At 37.8% G+C, this 18,262-nt stretch overlaps 1 protein-coding gene across 2 annotated transcripts in view; it reads left to right on the top strand.

The window, feature by feature from the left end:
- The window catches only part of fnbp1l (formin binding protein 1-like), an 88,012-nt gene that overhangs the window by 45,472 nt on the left and 24,278 nt on the right, over positions 1-18,262 (top strand). For both annotated transcript variants that reach the window (XM_088928369.1, XM_088928368.1), the window contains exons 2-3: positions 10,237-10,352; positions 16,817-16,867. In XM_088928369.1, coding sequence (XP_088784495.1) covers positions 10,237-10,352; positions 16,817-16,867 — 167 coding nt within the window. The remainder of the gene's footprint in view (positions 1-10,236; positions 10,353-16,816; positions 16,868-18,262) is intronic.

Genomic DNA, 18,262 nt, shown 5'->3' with positions numbered 1-18,262 from the left:
TAGAAAATTGGAGTGTATTTTGAAAATTAGTTTTTCTCTTGTAGCAAGATCAGTTGTATCTGCTATGTTGGACGTTGGAGTCATGCAGGCTTGGTACATCGGTCTTTAGCAAACGAAGAATGGACAGCTAGTTGGCCAAGTGCCAATTCAGCTTTTCTTCTCTCAGATAAAAGGTTATGGATGTGCATAGCCAGGGCTACTAATGGGTGAACACTTAATGTTGTGACATAATTAGTGGCATACTGCAAGGATCTGTCATAGGACCACTGCACTAATTTATAACAATGGTGTATAGTCTGCCACACTTAATAAAATTAGTCAAGATTGCAGAAGTTTGGAGGATTGGCAATCACTCTAGAAGCCACAAATTACATTCATAAAGATGTACGTAAAAATTAAAATCTGGGCAAACCTGACAAATACAGATTGCCAAATATATTTAAATATAAAATGGGAAATAAGAAAGAACAAGCTACTTAAGAAAAAGATTTGAGTTAATGTGGACACCTAAGCAAAAAAAATGCTTAGGATATAAAGTTAAAAGCAAATAATTTAAATGTGTTAAAATGATATAATGTACTAATAAGGTCTTATTCAGAGTATTGTATACGATTTGATCACCAGGTTCCAAAAAATAATGCTTTTTTGGAATGTGGTGATCAAAAAAGAATACTGCAGCTCTGAAATCAGTCCAGAGAGAAGAGACTAGATACATTCTTGGGCTTCAGTGCATATCCTGCAGTGAGAGGCTAAAGAATGATAAGGTCTTGGAAGACTATGAAGAGTCCTGGCTCAAGTATTCAAGATCATGAAAGGTGTTGACAAAGTCAACCCAAAGTCCTTTTTCAGAACCAGAAAACACGTGATCACTATAGGCAAGTGCTTTTAAAACTTGAGAACTGAAAGCACATCAGGTGGGTTTTTTTAAGTGTTAAGAGGGTCTAGATCACCCATTTTGTTTAAGGAAGTACCCTGGCCAATAATATTCTGCATGATGATACCAATTTTGGAACTCTCAACTGATCAGTCTAGCTGGGCTGAATGGCTGTTGTACCCTTGACTCATTTCTCCAGGAAGATACCCGGTGCTCTCCTGATGATGGTCATTGTAAATGATTATTCTATAAATTAAAGAGTTACTAACATGCTACTTCACTAGGGCAAAAAAGACGTTTAAAGCATTTATTCCAGATGATGCTGATCATATCTAGAAATAACTATAACAAAAAATCAGAATAATCAAAAAGCTCAATCCAGTGACTTTGCAAACAAGCTTGTGCAACTCCTGCCTTCCTTGCGATTTTCACTGCTCATTGGAAAATCAGCAATTTTTTTTTTCAGATAGACACATAAAAATCAATTTTAAATGTATGCATCTTTGTTGATCAGTGTCATGAAACTGCAATAACAGATAAAGGTCCATACCAAAGAAACCATTTTTTTTCAGATTCTGAGAATTAAGTAATTGCTTGTGCTTTTCCTTTCAGGAGTCGTTACCTTGCATGAACCTCTGGTCAACAATATCTGTACCTTACACTTTGAAGTTAGAAGGTGACGTGTAATAGATCACCTATTATAATGAATTAGACTTGCTTATCGGGGTTTAGAGAAGGTCCACAATAGTTTCTTCAGTCTGATTAAAGACCTCTTATGCCAAGCCAGTGACAACAAGGGCAAGGGCACAATTTTTTTAACAGAAACTTTGTGTTGGCAGCAAGTTGAAATCTCTAGAGAGAGGCTCTGTGGGGGACAGTAAAGTCATTGTTCTCTCACAGAGGAAGTTCTCTCTGGGTTCAGAGCCATGGCTTCTGTTCCACAAGCACCACAACAGCAATATGCCGCAACACAGTTCAAAGGTCAATTACGCTTGTGGTCAGGATTATTGATGACGATTTACAGTAGCAGACTCTTGTGTCTGAGCTGAAAAAAAACAGAAGGATGTCTAGTGGGATAGGCTCCAGCTCCCCTGCAACCCAGTATGGGATAAAACGGTTAGAAAATGGATGAATGGAAAGACAGCATTTGAATGTGTCCTTAAGGGTGCTTTCCTTTTTCGTGATCTGATGTTTTCACTGCTCATCATTACAGACAAAGAACTGTCTGGTTTCTAGCCATAGTTATGATTCCTGTCTGTGTGTACATTCCACACAAACAAAAGCATTTGCTACAGTTTGTTTCAGATCTTAAATTTAGAAGCGGGCTTCTGTAGTGGAATTCTGCTCACTCTTGCTAACCCAGGAAGCCATTTTAATGACTATGTGAGTATAAAGCTTAATTGTAATGCACAGGTTTAATAGTCACTCTGCAGTGTTTTTGTTTGTGCTTTTTCAAGCAGTTTATATAGGGTTTCATGATGGTGTAGTGGTTTCACAGCTCTTGTACCCTGGATTTGATTCTGGATATGGGTGCCCGTGAGGAATTTGCGTGTTCTTCCATATTTCACACAGGTTTCCTCTGGGAACTCGTTTCCTCCCACCTCCAGAGCCGTGCTGCAGTGCCCTTTCATCCTCAGCCCTTCCATGAGCCGGTGCTGAGGGAGACTGTGCTCTTGGTCCCACCTTGCACTCGGTTCTTTTGAGACAGGCTCCGGGTTACACTGACCCTCTTCTGGATTTCTGATCACAGAATGGTGATGGATATATATTTTGATAATTCACCCCTTCTTAGCTTAAAGACCAAAGGAAAGAGTCCAGTACCACTTAATCATTTTTGGTAAAAAAAATCACAATAAAATATATTTGCTTTATTGAGTTTTACCTGTTCTCTGACAAACAACTTTACAATTAACAGTCCACGGAGTTCAGTCTGCTTTTGAAGCATCACAGCATAAGCACTATCTCTTTTACAACATTTTTAAAATGTTACTCTTGACATTTGAGAGACAACAATGGTGGGTAATGAGATCCATACTACTTTATATTGATTTCTTGAGTTCTTTTTGACTCTTTATCTGATAAGACTTGGGAAGGTAAAAAAGGAAATGGATTTAGTGATAAATTAAATAAATGCTGAGTCTATCATTGGCCTTATTGATCAGGGTGGGAGAACTATAAGTGATACCTGATCCTTCTTCTGAGATACCGGAGATGAAGCTGAAATTGCTCCAAAGTCTTTAGAAATGAATAATTTAATGGTTAAATCATTAGTTTACCAAGATTTGAGGAAATAGTTGATATTGTAGAAGCACATAATTGTTGAAATTCAGAGATTACTGCTAGAAAACCTGACCTTCTGATATTCAACAGCCAGTTGGGCACTTCTGCTATAGAAAAAGAATACCAGCACTAGATGAAAACCTTGTGTCTGTGTTTGTCAGATTTCTGTGTAAACTAGTAAAATGCAATAATTTAGAAGGTCAGGAGGAGAATAATTGACTTGGCCCCCAATCATACCCACTTGCAGCATTATACTTACTGGGCATCCTGAGTAAACTGATTTAAAAGTTACTGTTACAGGAATTAAAGGATGCCAGGAAAGTCTGTCTACATGCAGTCTACAAGTCGTTTTTATGTTTAGTCTATTACTCAGACAACTGTCTTAGTATTTTAATTTAATTTGGAATTAAGTCTTTTTGTTTCATAGAGTTCATAGGCCAAGGAAGATAGGCATATACTGTATGAAAATGATAAGAATTTAGAAAATCATACTAGAAAATGAGTTTAACCGACTAGCACTTTTCACGACTGAGGAAGAACTTGAAATTTTGGTTTGTTAGCCTGAATCTTTTCTTGTGGAGACCGGACTGCCAGGCGTATTTTTCACAGGAGCTTGTGATCATCACCGTGTGCATTCTGCAGCGTTAATTGTCTGCTCTGGGCCTGGATGTGTACATGCTGGCAGATCAGTGTGCCTGGCTGTTAGTTAAAACTGTTCACAGTATGATACCTGCAGCAGCGAATAATCCAATTACCATTGTCAACAATTTATGTTGAAGAACCAGGTGAATACTCCTCTGTGTGCCTGCACACTGGATAGTCCACATATTGTCCCACATATGCTGTTTCTTCTTTTAAATTTTCTTTGTTCTTTTAAAATTTGTTTGTCATGCTGATTTAATGGTTTCAGAACAGACTACAGAGTTTAATGTAACTGTTTTTCAGTTTGCTTGATAATCTTGTTGGTTTACTAGACAAAGTCTTAAAAACTGAAAAGGAGAATTGGTATATTCGGGAAGACAATTGAAATAACTTATTGTATTTAATAATCCTTCCTTATTAAATGTTTGTTGTGAATTTAAAGTGTGGCTCTTCCCATCAGTGCAAACTCTCCTCAGAGGAGCTCTGGAGCTTGTATAGTGTCATACGGGCAGATCAGGTGAATGTAGGTATGATCTTTATTCTCACCATGTTAGTTGATAAATTGTAACAGTAAGCAGAGTTTTTTAACAATTCAATCAATTAGATTTAATATAATTATTCTGATTATGTAGAGTGTTTTCAGTTTATTTAAAATTTTAAGATGTGTCTTTCTTCACTTGAGTCACTAATAGTATTCCAAACTAGTATAATAAATTGTTTTCAGGACAATGCTGGTTTAGACCAGTATTTTGAAGTATGGATTGGTGTGCTGTTCATGTATTGTACTGTAGGTGCATGTACTGTACATACAGTATACCATCAATGATTTGGATGGTATTTAGGAGGTACAGAAGGTTTATGTAAATAGCTGATATTGTACTTCATCCACTTCTTTAATTGTGTAACTGAATTAACTAATCAATTCTAAACAATTACCAAGGAATTACAATAACAATGACCAAGTGGTATTCAGATTCCTCTAGTTAAATGAACTGCGGAACCCTGTTTGATTACCCCCAGTATGCTGTCCAGTCAAGATTGATCAGAGAAGTCGCACTCCAAGCAGTTCAAGGACATGCGTGCTACAGGCTCTGTATGCTCTCAGCTGTGCTCAGCATGACAGCATGGCATCGAGCAGTGTGAGTATGATCCGAGGCTTCCCAGAGTGTAAAACACAGCAGGGCGCATTTCTATAAGCTCTGGCACTTAATGTATGAGACAGAGCCCGGAGGGTAATACAGTAAATAGTGGAGTTTGGATATATTTAGGAAGCATGTGCTGACTTAAAGTGTATTGCAGTTCATGATACATAAAACAGTCAAAGGATCATCTGTCATGAAAATCAGATTTGCTGGTGTATGACGTGCCTATAAAACCTTGAGAGGCTAGCTTTAATGTTACTTTATATTCTAAAAGGATTATAGCAGAGTTCACATCAGATAATCTCTCTTTTATTATGTTTGTGGAAATATCCCATAGTTAGCTGCTTAATGTCGGAATTTTACTTTTTTTTTGCTGACTTGAAATCCCAATTACAAGTTTCACAGTAAACACTTAAGGAACTGATAGCTGAGTTGTGGCATACTGTATCTTAATAGAGACACCCCTCACACAATCAGAATTATGCTTAGTGTGCTGTTTTTTCTTGGGTTAAATTGCAGTTTGTACTGTGGTCAGAGGGAAAACATACCCTCGAATTTACAAACCAAACACAGAAAATTGGTATTCAGTCTTGAAGTTCCAGACGTTTATGTAGGCACTCTGGTTCAGCAAATCCAAACAATTGTCTAATTATCCATTAAACTATCACAGTAGAAAATTCCCTTTAATTAAAGGGAATAATTACCACCATTAGATCAATTGATGCATCTAATGAAAACAGTCAGATTGCTTTTTGAGATATATCCACCTTTGTGCTGTAAGTGAACGGATATAACTTTTTTCCACGACTTTCAGTTTATTTTTATACTTTATAACCTAATAATAGACTGACCTCTAGCATCAAAAAATAAACACGTACACTCCCGATAGACAACTGTTACACAGTCTCCCATAAAAAAAAATGGCACAAACCTTACAAATGATTTGCAGACCGAGGGGTATTTTTCTCTGCTAATATTCTCTTGGAAAAACTGGACAGTGGGAGTTCTTTAACCTGGTGAGAGTGTAAGTAGAGAAAATTTCTTTAACAAACTGCCTGATAGAGGAATATTTCTACAACACAAATAGAATTAACTGGAGTTCTCTAGAATTTTATGAAATATAACACAAAGGCAGTTATGGCTTGCAACCAAAATCCAAAACAAAAAACAGACTTTCTTTAGAGCTCCCGCTAAAGAGTGGGTTTTACCAGAAGCAAGGTTCCTTTAATCTCCTCCAGAACAAAGGTAATTCTTTGAAAGCGTGTTCCAGCCAGGTTTTGGTTGCTGTTTTTTCCCCACGCATTCTTTCTGGTAGACTAAACATCCACACCTCAGTCTGGTGATTTATACTTTTACTGCTTAGCTGTGAAGAGCTGCATCCATTTATCTGAATCTCTTTCCCTTTTTTGGTGCTGAGGATTCTGGGAATTGCAGTTCCCCAAAATGCTCTCATCTGCATGTCCTCTAATGGCTGTTTGGAAATGTACCTGTCTAAATGCATCATATACCCTCCCCCTCAGCTTAGAATTCTGGAGTAATGATTTTCGTCATCACTGGAGCAAAACAATAGCTCAGCCAGGAGTGGTAGCCAACATTCCTGAGTTGTATTCTGGCTGGGTGCTCTATGGTAAATCAGTATGATTGGAGAGAACAATCAAGAAACGATCATCTCCTACTTTAACATTTCTTGAATGGAGTATCATCTGTAAAGAGGGTTGACTTTATCATCAGAAGTTAATAGTAGAGTCTCATTTTATGTTCTGTGTCAAGGCCATTGTGGGATTCTTTTCCAAGCTTAGGACATTTGTAAAGTGTCCTGTTTCCTGGGTCCTTCCCAGGACTGGACTTGACTAAAATAGACAGATCTTTGAGAATCTTTTTCCAGGTGTTACTTTCTCAAGGGTTCATATGATTGTGTATGTGGGGGGAAAATGACTTTTTTAATAATGCAATGATTGTATTAAGCAAAATTTGTTATTAGTCTAAATTATGTTTTTTTGCTTATTTTTGAAAAATATGATCACATACATTTGGATAGGTGTGTTTTCCAGAATTTTTTGCACATGAACCGGTTTCTTTGTTTACAGTAGGTAATATTGTGCATTTGAAAGTTCAAACCATTGTTTGTTGACTTGATGACTCACTGTGTTTTCAGATTTTGGCAGCAATGACTGGTACATGTAGAGGTCAAAATCACACTCAAAAACTGAATCATAAAAAACAGAAGGGTGGCATGTGGCACTGTGGTTAGCATTGCTGTCCTGCAGTGCTGGGGTTCTGGGTTCAATTCATGGGTGATACATGCCTGGAGCTTGTATGTTCTTCCCATGTTCACATGAGCTTTCTTCATATGCTCTGGTTTCCTCCCACAGTCCAAAGACATAGTGGTAGGTTAATTGGCAGTTGGGAATATTGGACTTGTGTGAGTGTGTGCATGTTTGTGTCTGTGTCTGTCCTGCAATGGACTGGCATCCTGTCCAAGGTGTATCCTGCATTGCACCTGTTACTGGCCAGGATAGGCTCCAGCTCCCCTGCAACCCAGTATGGGATAAAACGGTTAGAAAATGGATGAATGGAAAGACAGCATTTGAATGTGGAGCCTACTTCAAACGTGTGTGAGGTTCAAGAATAGAGTAGGAATAGGAAGCAAAGGGGTGAGAAAAAAAGTGCAAAACAAGTGACAGAATGAGTGAAGAGAGAAAAGGGGCAAAACAGATGAAAGATTCATTCCATATTTATGATTTATGAATTTTTCAGTAGCCTAAATATAAACAATTAGATTTGACACTATATTGACTGAATTTGGCCTCTGAATAGACTTAAACTGCACACCATCCTCCTTATGATGATTAGCAACACTTGTATCGTAGCCGATTAACTTGCATTCGCTAAGAGGTACTTGCGATTTGTTTTCTTTTCCCCAAAATTAGAAATTCAATCATTCTTTTAGAGTAGTTTTTCCACAGGAAAGGCTACTTAGAATACTTTGAAAGCAAGTAGTTGGTAACTGCTTTGTACAGCACACTGTTTCTTAAAGTGTTATTTCATCTCATGGTAGTATTGACATTTTTGAAAGCATTGCATAGTTTTAAAGGCAATGAGAAAGTTTCCTTAGCTTTTTGTTAAGAAAAAGTGAGTTTTGAAAAGTAACAGCATGCAACCAGTAAGCTGGGATGGCAGTGGTGTAGCTCCTACTGCGTATAAATCATGTGAGAGTACTTGGCTAGCAAAAGTCCAGAATGCACGGTGATGATCTGGCCTCTTAGATGTTTGTTTGGGCTTAAGGCTGGTGTTTGCCTGCCATGCAGTTTGAATCACAGTCCCTGGTCCCTGAGCTTAAGACCGGTAAGCAGGCCACCCACAACAGGAACAACAGTGTGTATGACTCCTGGACAGTCTTGGAAAAGCTCTTGAAATAACCAATGTGTAGCGTGGTGTGGTGAGAGATACAGATTCTGACATTTCCTGCGCTGACCATGTGGAGGAATTTATTTAGTTTAAATTGCAGGGTTTCCTTCTGGAGTTGGCGCACTTACACTGTGTAAATGTGCAACTCTTGGGCTGTTAAAACCATCAGGAATGAGAGGCTTCTCCCTCACTCTGAGAAAACAATTTAGCGCTTGCCTCTCCAGGAACCGCAGCTGTAAATCTTTTGGTGTGAGGGGGTGTCTGCATTTCTGCACACAAGCACTACTGAGGCCATTTGCATGTGGTTTCATAAACGTTTTCTCAGTTGTCTTAATCCAAAATAAGCAAATAAATTAATAGAATTAGCATAAATACTAGATTCCATCTAGAGGTTATAGTTTACTGTATATTGAGAAATATTTTGGGCATTTTTCATTTAAAAACTGTTCTGAACACCATTAATCTTTTTAGTGCTTGTTCTTTTCATAGTGTAATAGTCCTTCTGAACTATCCATTATTTATGTTAAGTGTAATATTTTGTAGTTCTGTCACTGTTAAGTAAGCAGTATTTAAGGCCTGGTGTATTGGGCTGCATTGTGTCCTTATATTAGCTTTCCACTAAGTTTCTTGTCTTGTGGGTCATTTTAAATCTAAAAAGCTTTTTAGACTTTTTTTTTCTCCTGCAAAATGTGGAGAATATAAGATGTTAATGCAAATTACCTTATATATAACCCAAATTATGATTTTCAGTCAACCTTTTGTATTTCTTATACATCTGAGGACATTATTTAAAATTGTGCTTTTAAAAGTACAAGTATTCTAGGTTGTTATTTATGAAGATTGTCCTGACTTAGAGTAACTCGATGGACTTTATGCTGTTTTGTAATAGTTTTGGAGCTTAGTGGATGTGGTAGTTGGGGTTAAATGTGCAGGCCTATGGGAGAATGAGATTATGGGGTGCAGTACATCAGCTTTAAGCTTTATTGACCTCAAGATCTCCTACAATGTAGAAATCATGTGAAAGGTACCATAGAGGCATTAGAGAATCTGGGTGTGCTGTGGAGGATCTCTGCTTTATTGGGAATTCCTTATTGAGGCTTTTTCACACAAAACCACTCGACGCGCAGGTACAAGAATCTCCAGGAGCATTCCTGGCTTGATTGTGGGGTTTTGAAAAAACAAAAAGCCTGTCCAAGACAACGAAAGAAACTTCAGCTCTCCTGGAGATATAACGGAACTGGATCGAGTGGGCAAGATCCAAGCAAGGTTCTGATTACTTGGTCACTAAATATCCCTTGGCACTGTTCTCGAGAGTTATGGGAGTGTTAACCTGTTTGTCCTGGTTATGATTTCACTCTGGACTCTTACATTCTGCCCTTCCTAAAGTAACCTCTTAAGATATTTTTTCTGTTCCCAGTCCACTGTGAAATGGGGCAGCAGCTGCATGATGACTGCTGTGTGTTACCCAAGTGGGCTGCACTTCAATGGAGGATGAAGTGGGTCCCGTCCTACATGTAAAGTTACTGATCATGACAGAACTTTACAGAAATAGCATGACCAATGACAGATGCCTGTCAAACATAGATTTTACTTTAAATATGGCATTAAATAAAGAATGAGGATTGGGATGTAATTGTGTCCCGAGGTAATTCAATATGAAGTACAGGTCTTCATTTTTTTTATGAAGTCAGGTCTCTGCAGTCTCCATGTTGCGCTATTAATACAGCCTAAATGAACTAAATCTGTCTGTAAGCGGAAGATCTGATGTGGGTTTTAAAGTAGGATGCCTGTTTTTTTTTCTGTTAATCTGAATTTGTTCTGTATCAAATGTTTTGTAAAAATTCTAAAATCCTAACTTGTTTTTTTTTTTCCTGAAATGTTCTTTTCTAGGATCAGTTTGACAACCTTGAGAAACACACACAATGGGGAATTGACTTCCTGGAAAGATATGCAAAGTTTGTGAAAGAGAGAATGGAGATTGAGCAGAACTATGCAAAACAATTAAGGTAATTCTCTCTCTTTATAATGTATATAAAGAATGTACCGTATTTATGCTTACAGTATTGGCTGAACACCCAAGGCTCAAACTCTGACCTTGGTCTGATGTGTCGCTGGATTGAACATATTTCCTATAACGCTAAGTGATAAATCTAACTGCAGGTTTTTTGGTTCACCAGAGAATTATGTGAACTTCTTATAAATAAACAATTTCACCAATCAAACCAGCAGCAGCTATGTAAAATAACAGGTGAACTAGAATACAGCAGGTGCTTTTACAAGGCTTTAGATTAAACTTTCATCTGAAGGATGAGAGCAATAAGGTACAGTGCCAGGATTTAAACTTGGAACTTCCTTGTAACATCACTTTAATTTAACCATTGGAATACAGAGCCTATTACCTATTGGTATTAACCGTTACTCTTGCAGCTAAAGTAATACTTTCGTACTTTTAAAATGCTGATAACCTTGTAGTGATGTCCAGTATCAAAAAGAAACAACTCTGAAATTCTAAAGGAGCCCTAAAACATGTACCATACCTTCTGAAAGTCTGAAGATACCTAGTAGCCTTATCTGTGTGCCTTTAATGTTATCTGTGTGCTTTTACTAGTCATGTAGGCGAATGAGGATTTTCTTCCTATGTGTTTCCTTTTTCTATATTAATAAGAACCTACATCAGTCATGTCTAGATTTCCCTCTGTCTAGGAGGTCTGTTATCATTATGGTGTTCAGTTAGACTGTCATGTATTTTATATATATATGTTAGCGAATATAGATATTTTGTCTGAAGTCTTTTTCCAATCACCATATGTTGCTTTCAAGAGTATAAGTTTTGTACTAAAGTGTAAAAAGTAATAACTAACTTTTATTATTTTACTGTGCTCCTAAAGGCTTTCCTATTGTGCAATTCTGGGTGAGGCTATGTTTCTACTGGACACATAAGAATGTTTAAGATTCTGTGCTGTGCTGTTGGAGTAGATATCTTACCAGGCTGGAAAAGAAGGGCTCTGTCCTCATTAACCCAAGCACTGGAAAAAATGGGTCTGCTGTTGGAACCAGGTCTAACAACAACAAGAGACAAAAGGGAGATTGTTTTAATTTGCCCTAATTATGTACAATAGATGATATTTGGTGTGAAATATATTTTGTTTTTAACACATTTCCCTCCCAGGCTACTTACTGCTTTTACAGTTTGGTTAATTTCTCTTGTGGATTCACCCAGTAGCTTAAGGAAATAGCTGTGTGATGACTGATTTAAAAAATGTTGTAGATACAAACGTGCAGTGAAGATTAGCATATTGAGTGGGGCTCAAAACCTCTTTGGGGCTTTAATTTTAATAAATTGAAGAAGGAAGTTTTTGTAAAATATTGATAGGACTATTGCAAGGAACAACAAATAGTAGATAGTTTCTCAACTGAAATTCATCTTTAACATTTTGCACGATGGTGTAGCGTAGTGGGTAGACCTTTGGACTTGAGTGTGATATTTTGGACTCTGTGGTATTTTGAATGAGGTACTTTGATCCCAGTTGCTAAACGTCATCCAGCTGTGTAAGTGGGGATGACTATTGCTGGGTGGTAATCACTGTAATGTTCTAGTGTCCCATCCAGGAGGGAGTCATATGCTCCCTAGTCCACTTAACACTACAGAAGCCAGGATAGGCTGTGGCTCTGGTGTGCACTTGACCATTATATCTACTGTATATTAATCTTCTAATTTGCAACTGTGCCATTACCCAGGGAATCTGATTGGCACAGATTGTTAAAACATTTATAAACAAATATGGTGGATCCTCTGCAGATCTAGTTGGTGAATAGAATGACAGGATTGGACACCTGTAATAGTTTCTTGGCTTTATACCATATTGTAACTGTTGCTTCAACTGTGCTCTTTGGTGTTTGATCATTAATTAAACCCGTGGGATTTTATTTAGGCCTGCAATTTTCTCTTCATTTCTTGGAGAAAATGCCAGTGAATTGCACATAATCGGCACGTCTTCAGTTGATCGTAACCTTTGCTGAACAGATTTTCTGTAATTACATGCAACTTTCTTTATTTCTTGAATACATTTATATGCAATACATTTCATAATAATGTTTGTAGCAGGTTATATTAATCTAGTTGTTCTGTGGGGTCACAGAAAATGAAAGTTTGGAGGTTAAAGCTGACAACTGTAACCTGCTGTCTCAAGGAGAGCACTAAAGAGGTATTTTTTCTCTCGTCAGTCGTGTTGCAAGTATGGTCTAGTAAGCCACAGTGTCTGCATGTCCAAAGGATGCAAAATAAAAAAAACATCTACAGGAGTAGCTTTCTTTGTACCCCAGTAGAAAACTCTTTGAGCACTGCATTTTTTTTGCTTTCATATCATACTTGCATCCTAAAGGCAAAGATGATATTAACATTTATGAGTTTGCAAGATTAAGACGAGAGAGTGTCTGAATTAAACCATTTTGAATAAAGTTTTTTCTTCTTATTTCTGCAATAGACACATTTAAGTATAGAATGGTTTCAGGATATGCATGAATGTGGAGGCCTGGTGGCAACCATAATGAAAGACCTTAGACTACTCAAGGAACAACTCTGGGACGAAAAGGGTTCAAACAGTATCAGGGGTTAGATGAGGTCCCGAGATTAATCAGTTGGTGCGAGTGTGAGAACTAGTTACTGTAGTGGAATTAAAGGTGTTGTGTTATGTCCTCAACATGGGTTGTGAGCAAACTGCAATCAGCTCCTGGAACTGGTCCCACTGACCTTTTGTTAATCCTTAATATAAAATGAATTCCACCCAGGATTCAGAATTACACTTCCTTTCCTAATTTTGTATGTTCCTAATTTCCAGATTCATGTTGTGTTTTTCAATTACATGTGTGTTGGAACATTAATGTGCTGCAATGGAAAATTGCATTATAAATTACACGATTTTAAAAGACAAGAATTGGGTTTGCCTAACCCACCCTGACTACACAGAAAAAAGCACATCTTCCTTGTTAGACTATTTAAAAAATACATACAGTAGCTGTTGATTTTTTCAACCTAGTTAAAGCATGGTAAATTTGAACTTTGACTTAAAAAACAGGATATCTCACTTTCCGTTCATTCTGTTAAAATGCTACATGTTTGTGAACCTGGGCACTTATAACTGCATTTCCACTATCACATTTCTTTCTCTGTCCGCAAAGTACAAGTACAAGTATTCCATATCTCATATCCCTGCATTCTTCGTAAATGTTTCCATAAAGACTTTTTTGGCCTTTTGCTTACTAGGAAATCGGTGATATATAATTAACTTTAAAAAAAAACATTGGAATGTTTTTTTTTCTTAAAATGATTAATACTTTTAAGGTTTCTCTGAGCTTTTTGTCTACAGACAGAAAAGAAAATACACTAAAAGAAAATATTTAGTGTATACTGGCATTATTTTTTCTTCTCATCATGAAATGTGACCATGTGTCATATTTATTTAAATCTCTGATGTCAAATAATTCAAATAATTTACTTGGCAAGAAGTATTGTAATCAGAGGTGTGCTACACCAATAAATAGTTGACCACATGTGATTATCAAAGTAGCTTATTAATTTTGACCGGTAGTAATTTTTAACTTAATATTTCAGAAATAAAACAAAAAGGCCCCTGTTGTGTATTTATTTTGTAATATTAACTGTTTTGGTTGCCTTATGTATTGATTATCTATGTTTTAGTAAGTGGAACTCAAATAAAATCACTTAATTTAAATTCTGTTATCTGTTCAGACGATACTTTCTCACATAACTCGTGAGATAGTAATACAAAAAGTTCACTTAACAATTTAAATTCTGTTATCTTTACAGAAGGTATTTTCTCACATAACTCTGAGATGGAAATACAAAAATTTCACTTAACAATTAACACAAGTCAGAGCATAGGCCAGTGTTTAATAGTAGTGAAATACTATTATCCTTGCTTCAGCTAATTGTTTTTACATCTGATTGTAACAGACCAAGGTCCTAGTGCACTGCCCTTAATTTTTCACACTCCTGCAGTGTCTATTTACAGTGATGTTCCACAGAAAAATTACAACCAGCTGATGTAAGATTCAGACACTTTTTTGTGTTTCATGCTTCAGACTCCTGTTAGGCTTCCCTCACTCCCAGCAGGTTTTCAGGGATGTTGCCTGGATACAGGATTGTGCAGCAGATGACCTTCGGAATCGTAATGAGTGCTGCGCTGTATTCATCCAGTGAAACAATTAATCCCATTCCATTCCTGAAAGGAAACTCGATTGACAAGTCCGTTTTTTAAATTGTGATTTTTTTCAGGTTTTTCTTGTAATAGAAACTGGAGTTTTACTGTTGTAAAACTGGTTTATTTTTTTCTAAATAAAGGTTTGGCTTGCCTTTATTTAGTTTTACTCTTGCAATTGTCTTCTTATAGTGTGAGCTCTGATTGCACTAACCAGTGTGATGTTAAACATTTTTTTTTTAAGTAGGATCTAATTTATCAATTAATCTTAATTTTCAGATGCATACAGTTTTAACAAAGCACTGCCCTTCATCCATTCCCAAAATGTCCCTTATTCCCGGACAACACTGTGGCACATCCAGAGCCTATGCTGGAAGTACAGGACAATACAGGACACAAGACGGGACCACGCCCTGGATGAGATGCAGTTAACTTGACAGCCAGCATGACTTTAGAAGCTAAGAGGAAACTGGAGCACCAAAGACCCATGCTCCACATGAGCTGAGCCCAAGACCTGAAGGCTCTCAGGCAGCAGCTCTTGTCGTCATGTCACTGTGGTACCTACAGCATACCTCCTTTAAGACTTTCCTAGGCTGACTTTGAGGGTTTCATCAGCTTGCATGGTATTGGCTGGCTAATTTACCTAAGAATAATCATACGTTTTATTTCCTGAAATAAATATGCCGAGAACAGATTCTCATTTACAATGACAACTTGGACAAGTGGCCCACACCAGTGTTTCACAGGAAAGGAAAAATCAAAACGTTAACAGGATACAAAGCAACAGGATAGTGACAAGTGCAAGTTTCAGACGGAAAAGATTTAATAACACAACTGAAAACCCCTTCAGATATGACAGTGTATAGTTTCAGCTCATCCGGCAGATTGATCTGGTCATTGGCAGTGATAAATTGAAATGACTTGCTCCCAAAGCCCTTGGGAGGTTGTTTGATAATGGTGTTACCTCTTAGATTGCAGTATGGCACAAAGATTTGCTATACATTTTTAATAAGCATTTTCCCAATTTAGGTTCTTTCATTTAAACCAGTGGAGAAAACAGCTTGTAATATGAATTTTGATTGAGTAATAGTTTTCCTTTAAAGAGCATGTGTGGGTGCTGTAGTTGCAGAGTGGCTTCACAGGTAGGCTTTCACAAGAAGCAAGGTGTGGTGTGGGTCTGGCAGTCATTAGTGTCATTCAGAAGTCATTAGCAGTAATTCTTGGTAGATGGTCTCCTAACTTCAGTTAAATTCTTTTAGGGGAAAGAGGAATTAATCAGGAGCTTTCGTGGCTCCTGGCTCAGAAACAGTCAAGGTCAGGGTTCAGGTTAGGGTAGTCTTTGAGTCCTGAGTTAATTCATGTAGTGCACTAGCAATCACAGTACTCCCCAAACCCAACCCCTTAAGGGAGCTGAAGGCAGCAAACAGTGGGAGTGACTAGAATATATTTTCTGGAGAAGCAGGTCTAAAAAGACCTAGTACCTGTATTGTGTTTTGGCATATCTGGTGTGCCATACGGCTTAGTTTTATATTTTTAATGTTGTTTTGAATTAAATCTACATTAGCACCATTTGTTTTTACAGGAAATTGTTTTTATAGAGTAACAATTTTAACCATTTTCTAAAGAAGCTTTGCTTGTTATTGTACAGCTTTGCTAAAATGTCTTATATTGGTTTATCATATTTGCAGAACATCTGATCATTAAATCGCCCAGCTCTCAAGTCCTTGGCTTGGCTCTTTTAAGAAGGTTGTAAACTAGAGTTATTATCTTGTGTTCAGTTGACAGCCACCCTGACACCTCTAACAAATTAAGAATGGTACATGTCAAATGCAGTCCTGTTTCTCAAGTCCATCTATGGACGGAGGGGTGGCACTGTGGCTAAGGATCTGCGCCTGTGGCTGGAAGGTTGCCGGTTCAAATCCTGCGGCTGGCAAAGGAATCCTACTCCGTTGGACCCCTGAACAAGGCTCTTAACCCCAACTGCTCCAGGGGCACTGTATAAATGGCTGACCCTGCGCTCTGACCCCAAGCTTCTCTCCCTTTCTGTGTGTCTGTGTCTCATGGAGAGCAAGCTGGGGTATGTGAAAAGACCATTCCTAATGCAAGAAATTGTATAGGGCTAATAAAGTGATCTTATCTTATTTTGGGTTTTTTTCACCCTTAGCTGAGTTGTCAGGTGAGTTGAATAAGGTTTGGTCTGGGTGGGGATTTTTACAGAGTGTAATTTAACTTGTTGCTTGTTTTTGTTACAGGAACCTTGTGAAAAAATACTGTCCTAAGCGCTCCAAAGATGAAGAGCCTAGGTAATGTCAAACCCAGATGATTTTTATCAAAAGAGTGTCAGGGGCTGACCACCTCTCTTAAAGGACAAAAGATGCAGATGCTTAAATATATTTTTTTACAAATTTGATATTGGTAGTTCCATATCTACACATCTTACCACTACAATCCCTGTAATTCCCTGGGAAAAATCAGGAATTCTCCATGTCCTCCATTCAAGGACATTTAACATGCAATGAGCTCAGTGGGTCCTTACAGAAATTGAGCACTGATTGGAGTAACAGTGTTTCTGTTGCTGATGTCACTGTAGAGGCACAAAGTAGCTCTGTAGTTGCCGGTGTGTGATAAGCTCAGGATAACCCTGACTGAGTCCATTTCCAGTGGGGTATAGCCACTTGGGATAATCTTGGTGACAGTTGCTTAATGGCATAGCCGAGGCTGAAACGTAGATGATATCTGGATGATAGGGCTGAACTTGCACTTTAAGGGGGCACTTTTAATTGTATAACAACTTCAGGATGTTTGTCTTCCAGTTCCAGAACATTAACAAAAATCATTCTTACATTCAGCTTTTAGAAAATGAATGTAACATAGTACAAATGTCTGCTTTTGCAGTTGAACTACCTGCTATGTGATATGTCATCTGGCTGCTGATTAAACATAATTCTAACACCACCATTAGAATTCCAGTCACTTGTCTAACATTTCAGTTAATTGCAGTTGAAATCATGTGACACTGCATTTAAGCCTGAAGGCATAGCTTATATGTTGTAAATGATGTAAGACTCACAATTAATATACAGACGTTGTACAACTGCTATGAGATTCTACCTTGTCCTCAGATGCTCTATGATAGATTAATAAAATCAGCACAGTACTCTCCTGGCCTTTGTGTCTGAGCCACAGAATGTATAGATCTGTCTCCCCATTTCCCTAATGAATTACATTAGTTATGCTGCTTCTTGTAAACAAGAATGGAGGATGGAAATTGAACATTATGATAGGTGTTTAACATAAATACAGGGGAAATGAGGATTAGTCTTGGTGGGGGTGTCTTGTTCCGATTTAGTTTTATGTCCGTTGCCTTCAGTGATGCGCCACCTGACTCTCAGATACACAGTCCCCAGTGGCTTGAAATGTTTCTTTTAGTCTGGTGCTCATTAGGGTAAGTGGAGGAGGGTGATATTTAAGGCCGTTTTAATAAAGCAGAATTAGCACACTGGGGAGGCTCGTCTGCTCAATGTCAACATGGAATCGGCCATCTGATCGCGTTGCCAGTCTTTCACTGTTCCCTTGTCCACTTTGGTAAGGCGGGGAGTTAGCTTGCCAGCTTTTGTTACACACTCCCATCCCAAAAGTAAGACGCTACACTTTTGTGTCTTCTGGCTTAATTTAAAAAGAAGCTGATCCAAAATGTA

Source organism: Atractosteus spatula, chromosome 11, assembly GCF_055471065.1.
Source record: "Atractosteus spatula isolate fAtrSpa1 chromosome 11, fAtrSpa1.hap1, whole genome shotgun sequence".
In the NCBI taxonomy this organism is placed as follows: domain Eukaryota; kingdom Metazoa; phylum Chordata; class Actinopteri; order Semionotiformes; family Lepisosteidae; genus Atractosteus; species Atractosteus spatula.
Note: the sequence above shows the minus strand (reverse complement) of the source record. Positions and strands in the feature narration are given on the sequence as shown.